Here is a 20,963-nt window from a genome sequence, read left to right as displayed (position 1 = left end):
GAGGAAGGAACCAGTCAAGAAAGAAGAATAGGAGGAGGAGAGGGCAGGATGGGAAAATGAGAAGACTAAGCTCCAGGATAAAGTACACACACTAGGGGTTGAGCTACAACAAATATAGGGCATGCAAATAACATCAGACGGGGGCAACAAAGATATGGAAGAGCTCAAAGCAGAAAATGCAGCTCTTAAGAAAGAGATGGTGGCCATGCAGGCTACCATGAATGGTAAACATGCCAAGTTCTCACAACAACTCACTAAGAGAAAAGAAGAGATGCTTGAGTGGACAGAAGTGGTTAAAAAAGGATTAGCAGCTCCTAAATTAGAGTTCATTTCTGAGACGTTAGAGGAAGAGAAAAGGAGGGCCAGCAAAGCAATGTATGTCCTAGTTAGAGGCTTTACAGGGAGATACCCAATGGCAGATGCTCAAGCTTTATTGACCAGGATGGGGGTCAACCTTACGTGTGAGGCAGCTTGGAGGGTAGGGAAGATGGAGATACCAAGTGCTGAAGCTCTGGACTGCAGTAGATAGGTCTACCCTCATAAGCATGAGAGCATCTTTGAAGGGGACCAAAATCTACTTGGATGATGACCTCACCCTTCTACAGAAGGAACATAGAAGTGAGGGGATGACACGAGTAATGGCAGCAAGGGAAGCAAATAAATGGGCTGCTTACATGGATGACAAAGTGATTATCCGGGAAAGAACAAACAAGGGTGAGAAAGGAGAAGGGGAGAAGGAAGAAGGGGAATTGTGACGGTGTCGGGTCCAAGAGGGGAATGCACAGAGCAAGCTGAGTGTGGCTGTATGGAATTGTAACGGTACCCTTTTGTCTGATATGGGTGGTTTCTTGCAGACACGCATAGAGACATCATCTTCTACACCGAGACACATGAGAGCCTAGAGAGAGGGCTGCCCACAACGACATTATACACTTGGGAGTCAACTCATAGGAGAGAATTGAGGAGAGATAGTGGGGTACGAGGTTTTGGAGGCGTGGCTATCCTTTTCAAGACACACTTGAGACCACTCATATTTGTGGTACGAAGAGAGAAGCATACACGTCATATGTGGATACGAGTCTAGTTGCTAGATGCTCGACTGATCTTTATTGCGGTGTGCTACTTCACCCGAGACACGTCATCATATGCTCATGAGGCACTACAGAGGGGCACATCCCGTTTGAGACGATACATTGTGACATCACAGAGTTCTCCATACAGGGAGACACCCTCCTTTTGGGGGACTTCAATGCTGGGACAAGAGATAGGCAAGTGGGCCTACTAGACTTCACATATGAGAGAGATCCCCACATGGTTCCGGAGCTAGATGCATTTCGAGGAGGAGACCTGATCACTGGATGGGGGCTTCTATCGGAGGGGAAGCTACCCATTCTCATTCTTGATCCGGTAGTGTGGCACACTTATGCATGCTCCTTATATGATGTCTTGATGCATGCACCACCTGATATGTCCTCTATGCCTGGGCTCACTACCTGTCACCTGTTTACTACACAGAATGTACGGACTGCACTTTGCTGGCTCCACAACCGGAAAGCACAGGATCATGAGGACCTATGGCTTGAGCATTTCACACATGGGCAGGGGGTCTTAGCCCGGGTTCTTGCACTATGCAGTATGCCACGGCTTCCCACCGGCTTGGAGCACCGCCACTATCATATCGATACACAAAGCAGGAGACCCCATCGATACTAGGAACTATCGTACCCTTATGATTGGCCATACATTGACCAAGATTTATGGATCGGTACTAGAGATGGAGATCAGCAGTCATATAGAGGCACGGGGGCAGCGGGCAGGTAGGATTCAGGAGATAACACTCTACTCTAGATCATATGTTCGCTTTGAGGGCTATCATTGAGGAGGTGAGGTCCAAACATCAAAAAGTCTACACATGCTTCGTAGACTTTCGGAAGGCCTTTGACACTGTCCGCATGATCAAGAGACTATAGGAGATGCATATTCCATCCAGATCACATGTTCGCTTTGAGGGCTATCATTGAGGAGGCGAGGTCCAAAAACCAAACAGTCTACACATGCTTCGTAGACTTTCGGAAGGCCTTCGACACTGTCCGCATGATCAGGAGACTATAGGAGATGCATATTCCAAAGACTTTGATCTTGGGTGTGATGAACCTATATGAGTAAGTCAGAGGTAGAGTTCGTGCCCTAGGCGGTCTATCGGATTGGATCGAGAGCATGATTGGGGTGAAGTACGGCTGCCCCCTCTCACCGACTCTCTTCGGACTTTACATTGATGAGATCGCCATAGTCCTTATATCATCTTCAGCGGAAGGGTTGCAGTGACACTGGAGGGCTTAGAGGCGTTACGCAGAGAGAGAGAGAGAGACTTGGTAGTCTACCTTAGGAAGACCAAGGTTATGGTCTTTAACACCTCACGTGTAGTGCTCTGCCGATCTAGCTTCATCTATCGTGGCGAGCCAATGGAGATAGTGCAGTCCTACACATATTTGGGAGCAATTTTCATAGGTACCATTTTCATGATGACCCATGTAGCCCAGACATGACTCACACGGGTGTGTGGTGCTTTTGCTCGACTAGAGTGAGAGTACTTCCAACCGCACTTCCAGGATCCACCGATTAAGGGCTAGCTTTTTGATATGCTAGTGTGGTCGACTGCCATGTATGCAACACCCTTCTGGGGATGTGATCTCCCGAGGACAGGTGATTATGGATGATTGGGTGTAAGCCCTCAGGCCCACATGAGATAGTGTAGATAGTGTTTGCCATGACACCTCTCCAAGTTGATGCCATCTTTCAGACACTGACTTTCATCCACAGAGTTTGATTGGAGACTTTCGAGGCTGGCCTTGGAGTCATCAAGACGACTAGCAGAGGGCGGGGTTGACACATTGTATGCATGCATATCCACATGGCTTGCTAGACATGGTATCCAAATGGACAGACTTCCCCTCTTTCAGTACAGCATGGACGCATCTCTCGAGTCGATCCCTCGAGATGAGATCAATTGTATCATACGGTTAGATCTCCTCCAACTCCGTACATCTCAGACTTGGGGGGTGGACCAGGAGCTCCCCACCAAGATCCACTTCTACGGTGTCCACTTCTTGAGAGTATCGGAGGAGGGATTCATCATTAGACCCCAGTATCTCGAGGATAGGGAAGTCTCACATGCACTGAGGATTGCCATTGGATAGATGCGGGTTTCGTCTTATTAGTTGAGGATTGAGGCGGGGAAAGCTGAAGGTATGCCCAGAGAGCAGTGGGTCTACATGCTATGTACGTTGGGCGTGGTTGAGACAGAGGAGCATTTTCTTTGTGCTTGCCATCCTTCTATGAGATCCGGGGGCACCACCACTGTCTCTATCTGGAGGGGAGTGGCTGCGGTCCACTATCACAACTGATCGATTTCCATGACCAGGTTTGCATTGGGCTTTATTTGATGGAGATGTGTCGACACCGGGAGACATCTGCGACAGATTAGAGAGCAGCAACAACAGGTGGCTAGACCACATGATATAGAGGCTGACCGGGCACAGCAATGCGGAGGGGTCACTCTTGACATAGCTTAGAGAGTTTAGAGATCGAGGAGACCGCGCCCCTCCACCATAGCGCGAGACAGCTCGACAGGTGCACATACGAGATATCTTCACAGCTCACTAGAGAGCCATCAGTGTGCCAAACTCTGGTTTCTGAGTCCCAGCTCCGAGATTCAGTTTGTACTTGATAGATTGATAGATTTACTTGATTCAGTTTGATTCTGATTTTGCTAGCATAGATTAGTACTCAGCAATGGCCCTAGTGTGCCCTTTGCTCCAGGCCCTGGAGGCTTGTATGAGTTTTCCTTTTTTGTGCACTTTGTCCCATAGGCCCGCGAGGCCTCTTGCGGACGTTAATACATCTTTCTTTCTTTCTTCTCTCTCTCTCTCTCATTGTATTTTTGTTCTTTTTCACAAAAATTAATTTGTAATATGGGATATATACTAGCCTTATGAAGGCTTATATATGCTTGCTGTTGCCACGCACGATCATGGAGTCCTTGCATGTTCCAACTCACCATCGTCCAACTCATGGAGAGGAGAAGTGGTGGAGAACAAGGCCCTCCTGTTGGTGGTGGGGGTGGGAGCCTATACAACGATCGTGGATTTCTGCGATTTTGAGAGGTTTGAAAGGTGGATAGTCTAGACTGTCTATGCGATGGTGCACAATATACGTGATAGGCTTGATGCCTACCTGCAAGGTCCATTGCATCAAGAAGGAGATCTCCAAACCAAGCAGGCTAGCGCACTAATCTAATGTCCAGTGAGCAACCTGCTTGAGCTAAACCTCTGGCACCAAGCGGATACAGCTACTGCAAGGCTCAGTCCCCATCTCTCTGTTGAGAAGCCCAATTGGAAGCTAGCCTTGTCACCATGAAAAATTCACAACTCCCTCCCCTGGGGTACTCCTCGATCACGTGGAACATCTAGTCCCTCAGCATAATATTAAAGAGCACAAGGGTCTGCTTCTCCTCTCTGCGGAAACGAAGTTGAAACCCTAGAGAGACGAGATGGGAAACCAATTGATCCAATGGAAACCCTCTTGTCAATCTGCTCAAAGGCTGGCTGTTCAATATTTCATCCTCCACATGCTAGTATGCTTTCTGTTCCCAAATCTGAAACAAAAGGGTTCTCCGCTGTCTTGGGAGTCCTTTCATATAACTGCTAGAAGCACAGGCTCTGAAAGTTCAACCTCAACCGTAGTGGACACATCATGAATGTCTCTTGAATCACACACAGAGGAGGTGCACTAACGTTCATAATCACTTACAAGAAGATATGGTAAAAAATGCAATATGTATCTGTTCACAACTGTGGGGAACAATGCTCGGCAAACTTCGAGTCTATGCTTGGCAAACACCTGCAAATATCTGAGGCAGAACTGAAGCCTCTCTCTCTCTCTCTCTCTCTCTCTCTCTCTCTCCCCCCCCTCCCCCGCCCGGCCACCCCATCTGTCGTGTCACCCCTTGAGCTGAGCTCCATGGCTTAGCTGGTGGGCTAGCAAACAGCTTTGAAGCCGCCACATTCCTGCCTCAGCCTGCTTCGTATGCAGTGCCCCAGCCGCCGGCAGTTCAAAAAAAGGCTGAGGGTTCTAGCAGTTTAGCTCAAACTCGAAACTCAAGCTTGTGGCCCATTGCAGCAGTTCGTAGCTTGACCCCAACTCCCAGAACAGGTTGCGGTTCACCCCAGCAGCTCGACCTGCAACTCAAGTCTTCAACTTCCAGCTAGAGCTCAGCTCAGCCACAAAAACAGCTCGACATCTGTAAAGACCACAGCAGTATCCACAGTGCTTCCCTGACGACAATGTCTAAAGGTAAGAACAAGTTCAAGTGGGGGCAGGGCAGCCTCAAACCATACAGAATTCGCAGATTAGCAGCAGCAGTTTGGGATCCTTTAGCAAGAGAATCAGCACTTCAAACAGCAGGCGGCAAAAATGCAAATGCGCGTGGTCCCATTGGAAAGTTGAGTGAACAAGCAGATCAACCTCATGCTCATTACTGAAGCCGTAGAACAAATCCTTCTCAGAGTTTTATTTCCCAGCTGGACCATTTGATCCCTAAGGAGGTAAAAACCAAACTAGGGAAACACATAGACCTAGCAATCAAGGAGGATAAAGGCCTAGAGAACTTAGCACTGACAATTCACATTGGAGGTTTGCCAGAGTGGAGGTGCAAGGGTTTCACTTTTGAGATGGATTTTGAAAAAAAAAAAAAAAGCCACACCAATGCTTACATGGGACATAGAGGTGGTGGAAGCAATACAAAGGACACTGCAGAACCATGCTATCATTATGTTCCTAACTAGAGAAGGTTGGCTGCAACTCCTTCGTCAATCCAAAACTGTAGAAGGCGCAAAGATATGGGTAGCCAAGTTGCTGGACCCCCAAGCTAGAAAGGAGAGTAAGTGGGGTGAAGGCAGCTAGAAAGGAGGGTAAGTGGGCTGAAGGCAAGGCGCTTATAAGGAGTCCAAATCGACACCCACAGACTCTATGTAGATAACTGATGTAAGTAAGTAAGTAGGTTTTGGGAAGGGACTTAATGCCTCTGCTCTGCACTTTTTTCTGTTGTATCTAGGTTTTTCAGTCTCATAGATCTTTCGGTCTTCCACAGACTATAATACACACTCTCTCTCTTTCTCTCTCTTCTTGTGCTGCGACTGAAGGCTTTTGTGGGATGAAATGAGAGGAGGGAATGCCCTATGTATCAGGGAGGAGGCAAGCCTGCCCCCTTGCTGTTTGTCAACCCAACTGTTTGTAGGGCGTACCAGTCAGTAGAGCTGAGCAGCCAAGCATATGCTGACAGTTGACTGACCCTAGGCCAACCCTGGGCTAGTAGATTTGACCTGACCAGAATGCCGACTGGCTGGCAGTCTATGTAGTGTCAACTAGTACATCCCCCTTGTATGAGATTTGGTCTGATGTTACATGGGCTATGAATAGGCTCTACTGCTATCTACTGCTATCTACTATCAGTGCTGGCAGCGTTTTCACCCCTTTTCTGCCTTGAGCCTACCCTAGATCCACTGCCACCAAGTCGTCCTCATATGGGGGCTCACAAGTGTGACAATAATCGTAACACCCCCTCTCATTGACTCATTGTGGGCATACATCCATGTGTTATATGAGGTGCTCGTGCTCCAATTGGTCTTTAGGAATTGACTCTGTGAAGACATCTCAAAGGCTGTTGAAGTCAGACAATACATCCGTTTCACAATCTCATTGATGATCGACTTCTAAATGAAGTGGTAATGGATCTTGATATGCTTCATATGCATGAAGTGTGGGGTTCTTGACAATCGCTGTGCAATTCTGATGTCGCATATAATCACTATCGCACCTTGCTAAAGAACATCCATATCCTTCAAAATCCACTTGAGCCACAATGATTTGCAAGCTGCAATACAGGCTGCCGTGTACCCTCCCTCCCGGTGAAGATAGGGTGACCGTTGGCTGTTTCTTATGGAGCCATGAAATGATACTTACTCAATCCACCTTACACACTTGTGTTGTATGTTTTTCCGTATGTGTCTATACCCTTGAAGTACTTTAGCACTCATAACCCTGCTTTCTACGGATTCTCCCTGGATTTTGAAGAGAACTGATAGAGAATTCCAATGGTGAAGAAATGTCCGGTTGGATATTGGTTAGGTATAGCAAAATTTCAACCAACTGCCAATATTTACCAGCAAGCTGAGGAGCGTTTGCAGCAGCTTCGATAGAGGCAATTTGCGCCAAGTGATAGGCCACTGTTCGAACGAGTCTGCTCTGGGACGTGGACATATCTTCTGCTGGTCGACATCCTATTGGATAGTTTTGCTTGAGGTGTAGACAAAACCAAAGGGAGCTGTTCGCAAGTGGTTATCCTAGGAGCAGACAATCCTAAAAAAGGCGGTTTGAGGTTGAGGTGCTCGATGGTTTTGAGCACCGTGCCCTTGGTGACTTGAGGCAGCACTTCGAGGCTGATTGCCCACAAGGGGACAAGCTCCATGGGCCAATTATGCTCATTGGAGGCTACAGACAAATCTGTTATCTGAGGGGCCATGAGGCCCTTTCATCAGTGCACAAGAAAACAAGGAGCAGTTGCTACAAGCATGGGAAGAGAGGGCATCTGGCGAAGGAGTGTAGGTCCAAGCTAAATCTAAGGACCAAACATGTCATTCGACTCCTCTTTTGACCTGTCAAGTAGTAACAGCAGCTAAGACTGTCTAGGAACACCGGATAGCACCAACTTTCTAGCACTGAGACAAACTTCCCCCACGTGTCACAGCCAGAGAGGGCGTGTGGGCGGAAGAGAGGACCCATTGCAGCTCCTATTAGTTGAAAGTCTAGTAGGCAAGGTATGTTGTATAGTTATGGACTAGATGCGTTCAGGAGTTTAGGTCACAGAGACTACGGACGTGTTGTGTATTGGAGTTCGTTGATCGAGCTTCTTGTATGTGTTGTGTTCACGGCAAGGATGTTGGGTGTGGTTTGTTCCACAGTCCATATTACTCCATTGGGAACTCAATGCAGAGTACTATGGAAAATCAAATTGGAGGGGGTAAGTTCTTTGTCATTCAAGGTCATTTTGCTTCGAGGATTGAGGCTATTAGGTGCTTTCACGAGGTGAATCCAGTATTTGCGGTACTGGAGGGCCAATGGTTGCATCTTCATCGGTTGCTTCTTTAGATTCTTTTGTACACCATGAGCTGCAGAGAGGGTGTTAGAGTTGAGTGGCATCTTAGGTATACAATAGAGAGTGAGGGCACTTTGTGGGTATGCCCGTCCCCAGTGAGGTTAGGATTAGATCACAACGAAGGGGGATACCTTTTCATTAATGTCCCTTGAGATCACTCAAGCTCCGCCATCTTCCCATTTAGACCTACCCTTAGCCTATGACCCATGCACCTACCATTTAATGCACTCTAATGCACCCTTCCCTTTCATATTACTGCTAGGACCTACACATGTGGGTGCACACCTTTATTAATAATCATTGGCCAATATTACACACACACACATTTTTTTCTTTTGGTGACAAATTACACCCCCCCCCCCCCCCACCGGACCTGCGCGCGCACACACACAGCGGTACCATTTACATCGCTTGATTGATCATAAAAGACAAACATATACTGCACCATCAAATTGGTGCCTAATATACCAATGTTCTTATAACTGATAATGAACTAAATAATAATCTCTCTTATCATGACATTCTATAGAGGAGCTGCTGCTGCAGAAGAGGGAGTTGCTGCTGCTGCTGCAGGACTTACGGTGAATGAGATTCCCAGGCAGTGGCTGCTGCAGGACTGCATGGGGAAAGAGCTGCACCAAGGAGGGGCTACTGTAGGAGGCTGGAGAGTATGAACCAGCAAGAGGAGGAGAGCGTGTGTAAATGAAGGGGGGGTGTGGGGTTTCTTTTATAGATATAGGAGGGGTCTGCTTCAAACATAGGATTTTGTGCCCAAAGGCATGGGAAGGTGTGCTGCCATTTGGCCCATGCCACATGTCATGGCTGCCACATCAACCTGCCATGCCAGCATGCCAAATCAGCATGCTGCACGCCACATCAGCATGCCGCATGCCATATGCTATAATTATGGACTAATGTTCTTTTAATTACTCTTTATTTGCCCAACTAGTAAATTTAGTATGGGTGGCCAATCCTAGTTGGAGTTTACCTCTGTTTTCATCATTATGTTTCTGGTATTCCTTCTTACATAACCTATTAGGCCTTAGTTTGTTGTCTTGTCTTGTATCTCTTGACTCTTTTATGTTCAGAGGCCCACACCCAAGGCTATTGCAAACATTCTCTTTGATAGTTGCTAGGTCAGTATGCATTCTATGCATTTGATTGGTCTTGTGTTTGGATACTCACATAGGGTATCGTCTTTACGTTGCTCATATAGAGATATGCCTCAACTTGTGGGATGCTAATGCCCGTAACGCCTTCAATGGGGGTCCATCCTGTAATGCTAGACCCAAGCCAACTAGCACCTAATTGAACAGTAGGAAAACATATGCAAATCTTTTGGCAGACATCCTAATATAAAGAGTTTGAAATTTGAGAAAACAAAGATATGCAAACATCTTAATCTAAAGAATTTGAAATTTGAGAAGATATGCAATAAATGAATTACCAAGCAAGTGGTTGTGAAGGGATGTGACACTGTACATCTCCTGTTTTTATTGATTTTGAAGTAGCTGGAGGTCAGTGTCATGCTTCTTCACAGAGAGGCTTAAAGACTCGTAGTAGTGCCTCATTACAACATATCTTCAAGGAAATTGTAAACACAGAGTTTTAATGGCAGAATACTAATGTGACTGTAATGTTGCTTTGTTTGATGGGGTGGCTTCACTTTTTGGTTTTTTTGAATGTTTTGTTCTTGTTCAGCAGTTTTTTTGTACTCTTAACTTACTTTTTCATCTGAGCATAATTTTGAGTGGGTCCTTCTATTTAGGCCTTTTACATTTTTTCACAACTCTGTCCTTACGACAATATACATACGATAAAGAAGTTTGTCCTTTAAACAACAACTGCGAGGCCAAGCGCCTTGGCAGGAAATTTGTCACAACTGGGATAAGTGTTAGGAAATTTTGTTAATGGAGTACAAAGCAAAAGTGGAGGATCTGAAAAAGTCAGTGAACAGACTGTGAGCTGCTTTCCTTGAGAGTGAGGCCTACAGGTCCATTCATATTTGCTATAGAGGCCTGTCCTTTGTGCGTCCCATTCCCCGCCCCCCCCTCCCCCCCCCCCCGCGGTTCTTTCTCACTGCAAGTCCAGAAATGAATATTGTTAATCAATTTAGAATTCACACATGCGCATGTATCTATGTGTCGCCTTGGTTGCATTGACTTGCTGTCAGAATTCACAAAAATTGGTCCATTTACAAACTTCCTTTGTTAACTGCATATGTGCAGAAGGTGTATTGATAGCTGTAACGTTTTCTGTAGGTAAGCTACTAACTGCACTTATATGTGAATACTTGGAGTGGGGCCAGCTGGAACACACTCTGAAAGTTTATTTGCCCGAATGTAATCTGGTAACATTTTTTTGCATGGTCCTTGTGAATGTCTTTGAGCAATTTCTTAGTTTGCTTGCTGCAAGTCTTTGCAAAGGGCTTCAGCATAATAAGATTCAAACAATTGGTTCGTGTTTCGGTGGCCGAACATGTTACAGCATGACTTGACCGTCACTGTTCTGTTGCTCAGCCAAGAGGGTTTTGGAAATCAGAGCTGAAAGAGAAGTTGGGCCAGAAGGCAGATACTGGGGCTAGCAAGGATGGGCAGTCTTCTCCACTTTTATTAGACATCTTGGAAACATACTTGAAGCTTGAGGTACACTTAAACGTGCCAAAGTGATGATATGTGTGCGTGTGTGTGTGTGAGAGAGAGAGAGAGAGAGAGAGAGAGAGAGAGAGAGAGAGAGAGAGAGGGATGATGTAGATGTATTGTTGTGTGTTTGTGGGTGTGCCCTAACAATGAATTAAAATTGTTGGGGGTTGTCACAATAGCTAGTCCCTGCTATGCCTGGTCGAGCACGTACTGACATAATTTTGTATAATAGAAGGGGAATTGGTTGGTGATCAATTAGTTAGGGAGTGGAGCAAGCTTGCAAGGATGCTGATGGGATCCTGATGGTTTGTAATCTTGTATGTTGCTCTCAATTGGCTGAATTTCTATCTGTTTTTCTGATAATGAAATTGGGCATGCTCCCTGATTCACGTAGATAAACAAATCATGTCGCCATTCACTATTCCATTGCTCAGTTTCTTTTTTTCAGTCATGTTGGTTCTGAGCTTTCAGCTTTGTTAGAGTTTCTTTATCTACTTGTGTGCACATGGTGAAGCGAGATAAGGTGGTGTAGTAATCCAGTCATCCTGCTTTAAATGCCTTTGGTCAAGGTGGGTAATTGATGCAAGGTGGTGGTTCTTACATAGTGTTGGAGTTGTGAATTAGAGACACATATTGAGATTTTCCACGTGGTATCAAAGCCGTTGGGACAGTATTATTGTGTTTGCAATATGGTATATTAGAGAGAGTGATTTGAGGATTGGCTTCTCCAAGCACACACACGCGCGTGTATATGCATGTATATATACGCGTGCGTGTGTGTGTGTGTGCGTGTCCTTCGATGCCATGAGACGCTCCACATAATGTACTTTAGACTTGGGTTCCATACTCTTGGTGGGTTTTTCGATACTCAATAGAAGTCTATCTCTTTTCTTACTTGTGTGCGTGTGGAAAATCCGGGAAAAAAAAGTTTTTTTTTTCGTATTGTCAAAAATCTGTACGATTTTGTTCGTACAGCGAGGGAAGTTCTGTACAGTTTTGTCTGTATAGTCAGAAATGTTGGAATACTGAAAGGAAAGAGTAGAGTGGACACAAAATCAGAATACTTGCTTATGGAATGAAGAAAAGAGAGGTCCTTAAGTAGGCACCTCATACAAGGTCACTGACATCACTGATGACCTCAGAGCTCCACAATCATCTCCTCAATCTGCTCCTAGATTCTCTCAATCATCCTATGTGGCTTTTCCACCACCTAACTGTGCTTGTGGGCACCAACTGTGCCTCTAGCACTCACACATAGAAACATAAGGTGTGCCTGAGGCATACACCTTGAGATATCCCAACAAACCCCCCCTCAAGGGAATGCCTCAGGCTATGTCAAGGATACATCTAGTCTCATAGTTTCTCATGCCATCTCATGGTGGTCAAGGATAAATCTATGGCTAGGTTCTCATGCTAGCAAGGGTTCCCTTGGGTGTAAGGAAAGGGATACAAAAAGACCTTCCAATGGTTATCTCCCCTGCATGTACATGCACACAATGTCTGCAGGAGGTACCATGGAACAAAACATACACATGGCCTACATCATAAGGTGACCAGAGGTGTTTACAAAACACACAAAACACAATAGTTTATTTTCATTCATTTTGGAGGACTATCCAGGCTGAGTATCTTGACATAAAAAGAGAGATCTGGAGCATACATAGAGATGTGTTTAAAATGCATAATCTTCAAAGGATGCCTCATCTTGTAAAGGCTCATTAACTATAAGTAGATTTGCATTTTCTGTCTTTGCTTTGGCTCTGCAAAACTTCTCATGATGGTTGTTCTTGCCACAGTGCTTGCATGGATTAACTTTGAAGCAGTCCTTTGAAAGGTGATTTGTCTTTCCACAGTGATTGCAAGGAGTATACTTGCCCTTCTGGAATTTCATAACATAAGCAGTGTCATTGCCTTTCCTTAGCTCCATATGCCTTTCTTCTTCTTGGAGAGCAGAGATAATGCCTTCAAGGTTAGGATTGGGAAGATTCTTCAAAGTGCTAACAATGTGATCAAAACTTTCAGGCATACTCTTAAGTAACAATGCCATAGCATCATCAGGGGTGATAGGAGAGTTGATAGAAGCTAATTGAGTCATAAGACTCCGCATATAGTTGACATGAGCAGCTAAAGTAGTATCACTTGCCATTTTTAATTCAAAGAAAGAGATTTTAAGTGATAGTTTAGAGATGTGAGAGCTTGCACCAAAAATCATGTCTAGCTTCTGCCAAGCTTCCGAAGGAGACTCCAAGTCAGAGATATGATGTATATAATCATCACCCAAAGCAAGAGCAATGATACCATATGCCTTTTCTTCTCTTGCTGGATCCCTTGCCGGTCGTGTCGGAGTTGAAGATTGTCCAGCATTGGAGGCCGTAGAAGAAGCGGTAGGAGTAGGTTTGACAAGTCCCCATAAGTTCTCCCGCATCAATGCAAATTTCACCTTCATTTGCCATGTATGGAAGCCCTTTCCATTGAACTTCTCAAGATTATATATGGTAGCCATGAGAGGGTCTAACCCAGATATTGGGCAGTGTCTATCTCTCTTATAAGGCAAAAATAACTGAAAGACTTCCAAAATATGAGCACTTGATGTAGCAAATAGTATTGACTAGATTTCAAACAATGATGCTTCTTCTTACATGCTTTATAGAAGTGGATGAAATAAACACTTTCCAATCAAAACCAGGTCTAGCAAGTCAAAACAAAACTGAAGCAACACTTGTAGTGAAGTTATTGAAAACTTCAAAAGACCAGAAATGCTAGAGTAGCATTTTATGTAGCATCATTTTCAAAAGCTTGTCAAAACTGTCAAAACTAGAGAGCTGAACTTGGAGGGCTTATAGCTCACTCTTCAAAGCAAAAGAAAGGGGGCTTTCTGAGGCAAAAGAAAGCTGGTATACCATAGTAGATCCTCTGGGAAGAAGAGGCGAATAAATGCGTCAGGTCGCCTTCTCCTTCTTCAACAAAGTCGACTGGTTTTTCTCTGTTTTCTCCTTCAATATGCAGCCATTGCTGCTCAGATTACAGCACAAGGTAGCTCTAGGTATGGAGAAGCTTGCCCTGAAAGGAATTAGAGAAAGAAGGAGCAGGCGCAGAGAAAACGCAGCAAGAAGAATCGACGACCTTCCTGTAATGGCGACGAGCAGAAGCGAAGATTCCTTAATTCCTTGCAGCCAGAAGTTCGCCCCAACTAAGTGGATCTTCAGCTGGAAGGGCGTGGGAAATGGCTGAGAATCGGAGGAGAACAGGCTTAAGCAAATTTTTGGAAGAAGAGGGAGAGATGGTGAAGAAGAAGAAGAGGAAGAAGATGATGATGTGGCAAAAATGGGTTCAAGGAGGATCAAATGGCTCTGATACCATGTTGGAATACTGAAAGGAAAGAGTAGAGTGGACACAAAATCAGAATACTTGCTTATGGAATGAAGAAAAGAGAGGTCCTTAAGTAGGCACCTCATACAAGGTCACTGACATCACTGATGACCTCAGAGCTCCACAATCATCTCCTCAATCTGCTCCTAGATTCTCTCAATCATCTTATGTGGCTTTTCCACCACCTAACTGTGCTTGTGGGCACCTAACTGTGCCTCTAGCACTCACACATAGAAACATAAGGTGTGCCTGAGGCATACACCTTGAGATATCCCAACAAGAAATTCCGCACAGTTCTGTCCGTACAAGAAAAATCCATACAGTTTTGTCTGCACAGTCAGAAATTTCGTACAGTTTTGTCTGTATAGTCAAAAAATCGGTACTGTTTGAAAATTCGTACTATTATATTTTTGTACAGATTCGTCTGTATTGTTGTCCGTACAGATTTTGCTGCTGTTGTACCTGCTGTGCTTTCCTCCTTGTAAAGCTTTGCTGGTTCCAAGTCTTTTCCTTGACTCGAATGGCAGATTATTCCTATGAGAAAACCTCTCACAAAGACAAGTTGGTTTCCAACAAGAAACAAAAACAGGTGATGGATTCAGATGATTTCCTTCATGACTCTGCTGAGGCTCAGCTTGTTTATGAGGTTATGCATGAAAGGTTTGAAGACACCCGCAAATGTTGGAAAGATTTGCTTCCCACCATTGGCATTATGGTGGAAGTGGATGATATCTTTGATCCAGTTAAGGAGTATGCAAAGCATGCCATTATAATTTTCTTCCCTGGACGGATGCCTGCTATAGCAGATGTTGGGAATTGGTTGACTTGAACCCTGGGTGGTTCTTATGTCAACAAAGTTCATTATGCAGTGAGGGGCTTTTTTGAGGTCATCATGGCTGATGAGGAGCACCGTTAGGTTTTGCTGGAGCACTCTTCTCTCTTCTATGGCTAGCAGACGGTCCATGTCCTGCCCTGGTCTCCCAGCCGGGATTATGAGGCATTGATTCGGCATCGTTGCCCTGTTTGGATAGAAGTTGTGGATTTTCCTCAATGCTTGTCTTCTCTTCTACCTAAAATTGCAGCTTTCCTTGGTAAGGTGGTATGTCCACCGCGACCCAATGGAAATTCGAATCGCTTCTGCATTTTGTGGGATACAGATCATTCCATTCCAGCTTCATATTTAGTTACTGTTAATAATGTTTCCATGGGGAGTGCCTTTTATAAGCTCAAGTGGGGGTTGTTTGCAGGTGCTTGCTTTGAATGCAAGCGATTTGGGCACATGGCTTCACAATGCCCTTCTCGAGCTCCACGAATGCGAGTGCAAGCTGAAATGGTTCAGTCTTTGACTAAAAGTGCAAATGCCTCTTCTGTGGTTAAAAACAAAGGGGTCAAACAGTTTTTCTCTGTTCAAGACAAAGGCAAAGCCCCAGCTATCTCAAATGGTAATACTTCTTTTCTTGTCTCTTTGTTCTCTCCACCTCAGGAGAAGGGGGAAAAAAATTTGACTGATGGATGGCAAACTCCTCAAAGTGATCTCCCCCAGGTGACCTTTGCTTTCTCGGACTTGGAGTGGTACATCCTCTCATGGGAAAACACCTGCTGAAAGCTCTGGTGTTGGCTTGACCTGGGCTGTTGTGATTGCAAATCGGACCTTGTTTCTTGAAGAAGAAGTTGTTGCACTTTTGTCCTCTCCTCAGGCTGATGCTTCATCCCAGGGCAGAGGCCGGGACATTAAGGTGGAAATGCAGACACAGACAGCCCGTTGGTTGCTGTACATACCTGTCCCATAACTGTAAATATGCTTGATCATCTGAAGTGTGTTACTCTCAATGTACAGGGAATGTGTGATGGTTGCAAATGGAGACTCGTTTGGATGTATATCAGGCAATTGCAGCCTGATATAGTTGCTTTGCAAGAGCATAATCAGCATATGTATGCTGGTTAGATAGGCCATTTTGCTGGTTATGATATCTTCTATGCTGGAGAGCACTCCTTTTCTAGGCCATTTTGCTGGTTATGATATCTTCTATGCTGGAGAGCACTCCTTTTCTAGTGTGGCTTTTTTGGTAAAGCACGACCTTCAACCTGTTGTGGCTCTCAATGATCGCCATGGTTGATGTACAAGGAATGTGTGATGGTCGCAAATGGAGACTGGTCTGGATGTATATCAGGCAATTGCAGCCTGATATAGTTGCTTTGCAAGAGCATAATCAGCATATGTATGCTGGTCAGATAGGCCATTTTGCTGGTTATGATATCTTCTATGCTGGAGAGCACTCCTTCTGGGGTGGCTTTTTTGGTAAAGCATGACCTTCAACCTGTTGTGGCTCTCAATGATGGCCATGGTAGATGGATTATTGTTTAATGCCTTGTTCAAGGGGAATTTTTGAATTTGCATGGGTTTATGCCTCGTGATAGAGCTTTGATTTGGGCTGCCATGCATAGCTATCCATGGTGACAACATGCCTTCATTTGTGGTGACTTTAATAATGCCCCTTAATCGGGTGACAACACCTTAGGCCACACTCATATGTTGGCTTTCGAAACACAGGCATGGTCTGATTCTTTGCTTTAGTTGTGCCTGGTTGATCTCTGGAAGGAATTACAGCCCATGCTTCTAGGCTATACCTTTCAGCATAATGCTCAATCTTCTTATCGGGCACGCTTGGACAGATGGTATCAGATTGATCCACATCATTGTGATGCCTTTACTTGTCCAATTTGGGCTTTCACACATTCGGATCATGCTCCTCTTTGGTTGAGGCTTTCCTTACATGAATTTCCCATTGACAGATTGCCTTGCCAGGCTTTTGCTGATTAATAATAGTTATCTGGCAATCTTTGCTTGGGAATTCTTTGAGAGATGAAAGCATTTACTGGTCGAAAGTCTTTCAGCCTCCCTTGGCTTTACAGGAACCTCAACGCTCCTACTTTGTCTCGTTTAAAGGCATCACCTCGGTTGCTGATGTTATAGATGATGCTGATACTGTGCTTCCCTTTTTTGTAGCAGCCACTACATATGGATTGGGCTCTCATTATCGTCCTTTGTGGCGACAAATTACTTCTATGCTTTCGCCTTTTGTTCTGATTCCTCCTTTGGAACTCCAAGACCAGTTGGAAGATTGGACTTTGACTTCTCCAGGGTCCTCTTCTCATCCTTTGAGGCCATCTGAGATTACTGTACCTGCATTGTATAAAATCCTTTTGCCTCAATCTTGGGTTTCAGAGAGAGGTGATTCTGTTTGGCGAATGCCAAGTGGTGGAGGAAAAGATTACAGCAACTTTGGGCCTATAAAATACCGCTTTGGCAACAGGTTTTCTTTTGGTGAGTTCTTTTGGGAGTGTTTCTATCTGGACAGCTATTAGCTCATCGATACATTGCTCTAGCACTTTGCCACAGATGTTTTGCTTCTTCGGCGACTATGCCTCACTTGTTTTGGCATTGTTCATGCTCTCATGAGTTTTTTTGTCTGCTTCGACAGCGCCTGCGAGCGAGATTCCCATCTGTTCTGTATGGGAAGTTCTTTGGGCTATTTGGGTTTCATCCATCCAGACCGGAGTTTCATCTTTTCTTCGTTTGGGTTCGCTATTAGGCACTATGGACTTTATGGACATATAGGAATTGTAAAGTCTTTGGTGATCCTACTTTCTCTCTGTTTGGCTTTTTTAGGCGTTCTCTGCAGCAATCTTTCTTTGATTGCTTGCAGACGTGCTACATAGATCATGAGGTCTTTCTGGCATATACTGAAATTTTCAGTTGATGTAATTGTAGCACCTTGTTTTGAGGTTGCTACTCAGATAATATAATCAATCAAAGATTTCACCAAAAAAAAAAAAAGTGTGTGTGTGTTTATCATTTCTTTCTTCCCTTCTTGCATCGTTCCCTTCAGGACGCGCATTTCATGGGAGATCGTCCTGCGGCCCAGCTGAAAGTGTTCTTTCACTGTTTTTAAGCTTTCTTGTACAAGCTGTACTTTACTAGAGCAGCTATCATATGTTTTCTTTTCAGCTTTTTTCCCATATGAGTAGTAGCTATCTTTGAGATAGCTATGAGTGTACATTTGATGGTTTATTTTGTTTTTTCTAGTTTATGAGTAGGAGCTGTCTCACTTTGGGCAGCTATGAATGTACATTCTTTGTAATGATAGTTCTTTTACAAAAAAAAAAAAGTGTGTGTGTGTTAGAAAATTACCCAACAGGGGTACGCATAGCGGAAGACTTATAGTAATGCCGAGGAGCCCACACAGTGTGGTGTGGGGTGTGGAATAGGTGTGCAGACTCATCAATAGACAATGAACCAGCCAGATAGAGAAACCACCAAAATAATATATTTCCGTCCAAAACTATGGACACAATACAAAATAGATAGATCCAGAGTCCCACCGATGGTGTGGTCCTCTGATCTAACCACAAGGTCCTTCTCCTATCAGCCAGTTATCTCTAGACTCGAGTCCGCGTGCTCCACCTCGAGCGTCTGTAGACTTTCCGTCCAGCGTGTTCTTCTCCACCTTACTGCCTGTGAATCAGCCTAGGTGGGCAGCCCCTGCCAAGCTTTGTCTGCAGCACACAGGTCCCTGTTCCACTGCTCCAACCTGCTTGTGAATGGCTGCTCCAGAAGGTATGATAATCTCAGCACCTTGCTGCCCTAGAAGACAGCCAAGGTCTAGCCTCTCCCTAGAGCTAAGTCTGCAGCACTTGTTGCACTCTCTCACCTCCTGTAGATAGGCCCAGAGAGTAGGCTTCTTGCTGCTCCTTTTTGCCTTGGAACTGCTGGCTGCTGGATATTAAATGAGGCCAAGAGCCTCTCCTTATATAGGCCCTAAGGCCTGCTGAGAAAACCGACCAGCCAGCCTCATACTGGCTGACCAGTCTGCTGCTGGTCCAGCCCTTTAAGGGCTCACAAAACTAGGCCTTTATGGCCCACACTTTTAGGGCTTTTGGCCCTCCAATCTAGGCAAGGGCCCAGCCCCTAGGTCAGCCCTATATAAGACCTGGTTGGCTGCCTCAAAGCAGCCCAACCAGCCTCTCTCTTGGCTGACCCATGTGCTGGTCTGTCCCGCCTCTGCTGCGCCACTCTGATCTGCCCACTTGCAGGCTCGCTCCATCACTTGGATGCCCCGCCATCTGCACTATAGTTCGCGCCATCTGTTGCAGCCTTCTTCTCTTGTGAGGTGCTGCCCATGTGGCAGCCTCCTCTCTCTCTCTTCTCTGGGCATCTTCTGCCCTAGGTCTCCCTCCCCCACGTTCTCCTCATTTGGGGGCTTATAGATGGGGAGGTGACCTTTCCAACTGTGTGTGTGTGTGTGTTGTGAAACTGGATTCCACCAAAAAAGGGGGGGGGGGTGGGGGAGAGGAGAAGGGCGTTGTCAAAGCGGTGGCGTCTCCAGAGTCTTACTGCTGCGTAGGTGCCTGGGTGCTCTGGACTTGTCTCATTGGGTGTTCTGTTGGAACATCAATGGTCTCATCCTCTGGAGTTTGCGGCCCAGCTGAAAGTGTTCTTTCACTGTTTTTAAGATTTCTTGTACAAGCTGTACTTTACTAGAGCAGCTATCATATGTTTTCTTTTCAGCTTTTTTACCATATGAGTAGTAGCTATCTTGTTTTGAGATAGCTATGAGTGTACATTTGATGGTTTATTTTGTTTTTTTCTAGTTTATGAGTAGAAGCTATCTCACTTTGGGCAGCTATGAATGTACATTATTTGTAATGAAAGTTCTTGTACAAAAAAAATGTGTGTGTGTGTGTGTGTGCGTGTGTGTGTGCGTGTGTTGTGAAATTGGATTCCACTGAAAAAGGGGGGGGGGCGGGGAGGAGAAAGGCGTTGTCGAAGCGGTGGCGTCTCCAGAGTCTTACTGCTGCCTAGGTTCCTGGGTTCTTTGGACTTGTCTCATTGGTTGTTCTGCTGGAACATCAAAGGTCTCATCCTCTGGAGTTTGAGGATGGCCTGCTTGGGCACCCTCTGGCTGCTTCCCTTGGGACTAGGGAGCTGCTGCTTGCTTGGCCTTATTGCGCTCCTAGAGTCTGGCACACAGCCTGCGATTTTTCAAAGCCTTCTTGCTAGGCTTCTTACGCTCCACCCTAGTCTAAGTCCCTCATAGGGCTCCATTGTAGTGTAAGTCCCCTTAGAGGGATCCACCCAAGGTGTTTGGGACCCAAGGTGTCTAGGACTGCATCCGTTGACTGGCCGTGCACTGTGCTCTCTTCAGGCGTGCTGTCCTCTGCTGTTGACGAGGCTGAGGAGGAGCCTTGCCCATACTCCTCTAACAATCCCATGCCATCTCCCATCTGCTTGCACCATAGACACTGACCTGGCAAACTTGAGATCTCAACATCCTGCCTAAATTCTCCACTGTCGAGAGTCTGAAGTGATTGAAACTGCACTATGTGTTGTGTTTTTAGAGGATGAGTTGGGGCATCTTCGAGGATTCATCTAGATTTTAATCATTCCTCACATTCGATCATGCAAAACAGCCAAGGATGCTTGGGACATTCTTGCCAAATTGTATGAAGTCATGCATTGCCTTTTTGAGAAGGCAACTTGAGAAATCGAAGATGCAAGAGGGAGACAGTGTGGATGAGTTCCTAACTAAGGTAAATGACCTTAAGGAACAATTAGCATTTGTTGCAAATGCTTCATGGGTGCTCGTGATGTTGAATGTCATGCTGTAATCATGTCAAGGTTTTGCCACGACTACGCATATGTTTATGGTAGAAGCCAAGATGATTCACATTTGATGAGC

General features: G+C 45.3%; 1 protein-coding gene across 1 annotated transcript in view; it reads left to right on the top strand.

Moving 5' to 3' along the window:
• Positions 1–20,963, top strand: part of LOC147891690 (protein TONNEAU 1b-like) — a 44,424-nt gene that overhangs the window by 3,720 nt on the left and 19,741 nt on the right. The window contains exons 3-4 of the mRNA XM_087388227.1: positions 10,474–10,562; positions 10,732–10,857. Of these exons, the coding sequence (XP_087244353.1) occupies positions 10,474–10,562; positions 10,732–10,857 (215 nt within the window). The remainder of the gene's footprint in view (positions 1–10,473; positions 10,563–10,731; positions 10,858–20,963) is intronic.

This window comes from Dipteris shenzhenensis, chromosome 17 (assembly GCF_047967505.1).
Source record: "Dipteris shenzhenensis isolate YYH24624 ecotype China chromosome 17, Dip_SZ_1.0, whole genome shotgun sequence".
NCBI classification, from domain to species: Eukaryota; Viridiplantae; Streptophyta; class Polypodiopsida; order Gleicheniales; family Dipteridaceae; genus Dipteris; species Dipteris shenzhenensis.
Note: the sequence above shows the minus strand (reverse complement) of the source record. Positions and strands in the feature narration are given on the sequence as shown.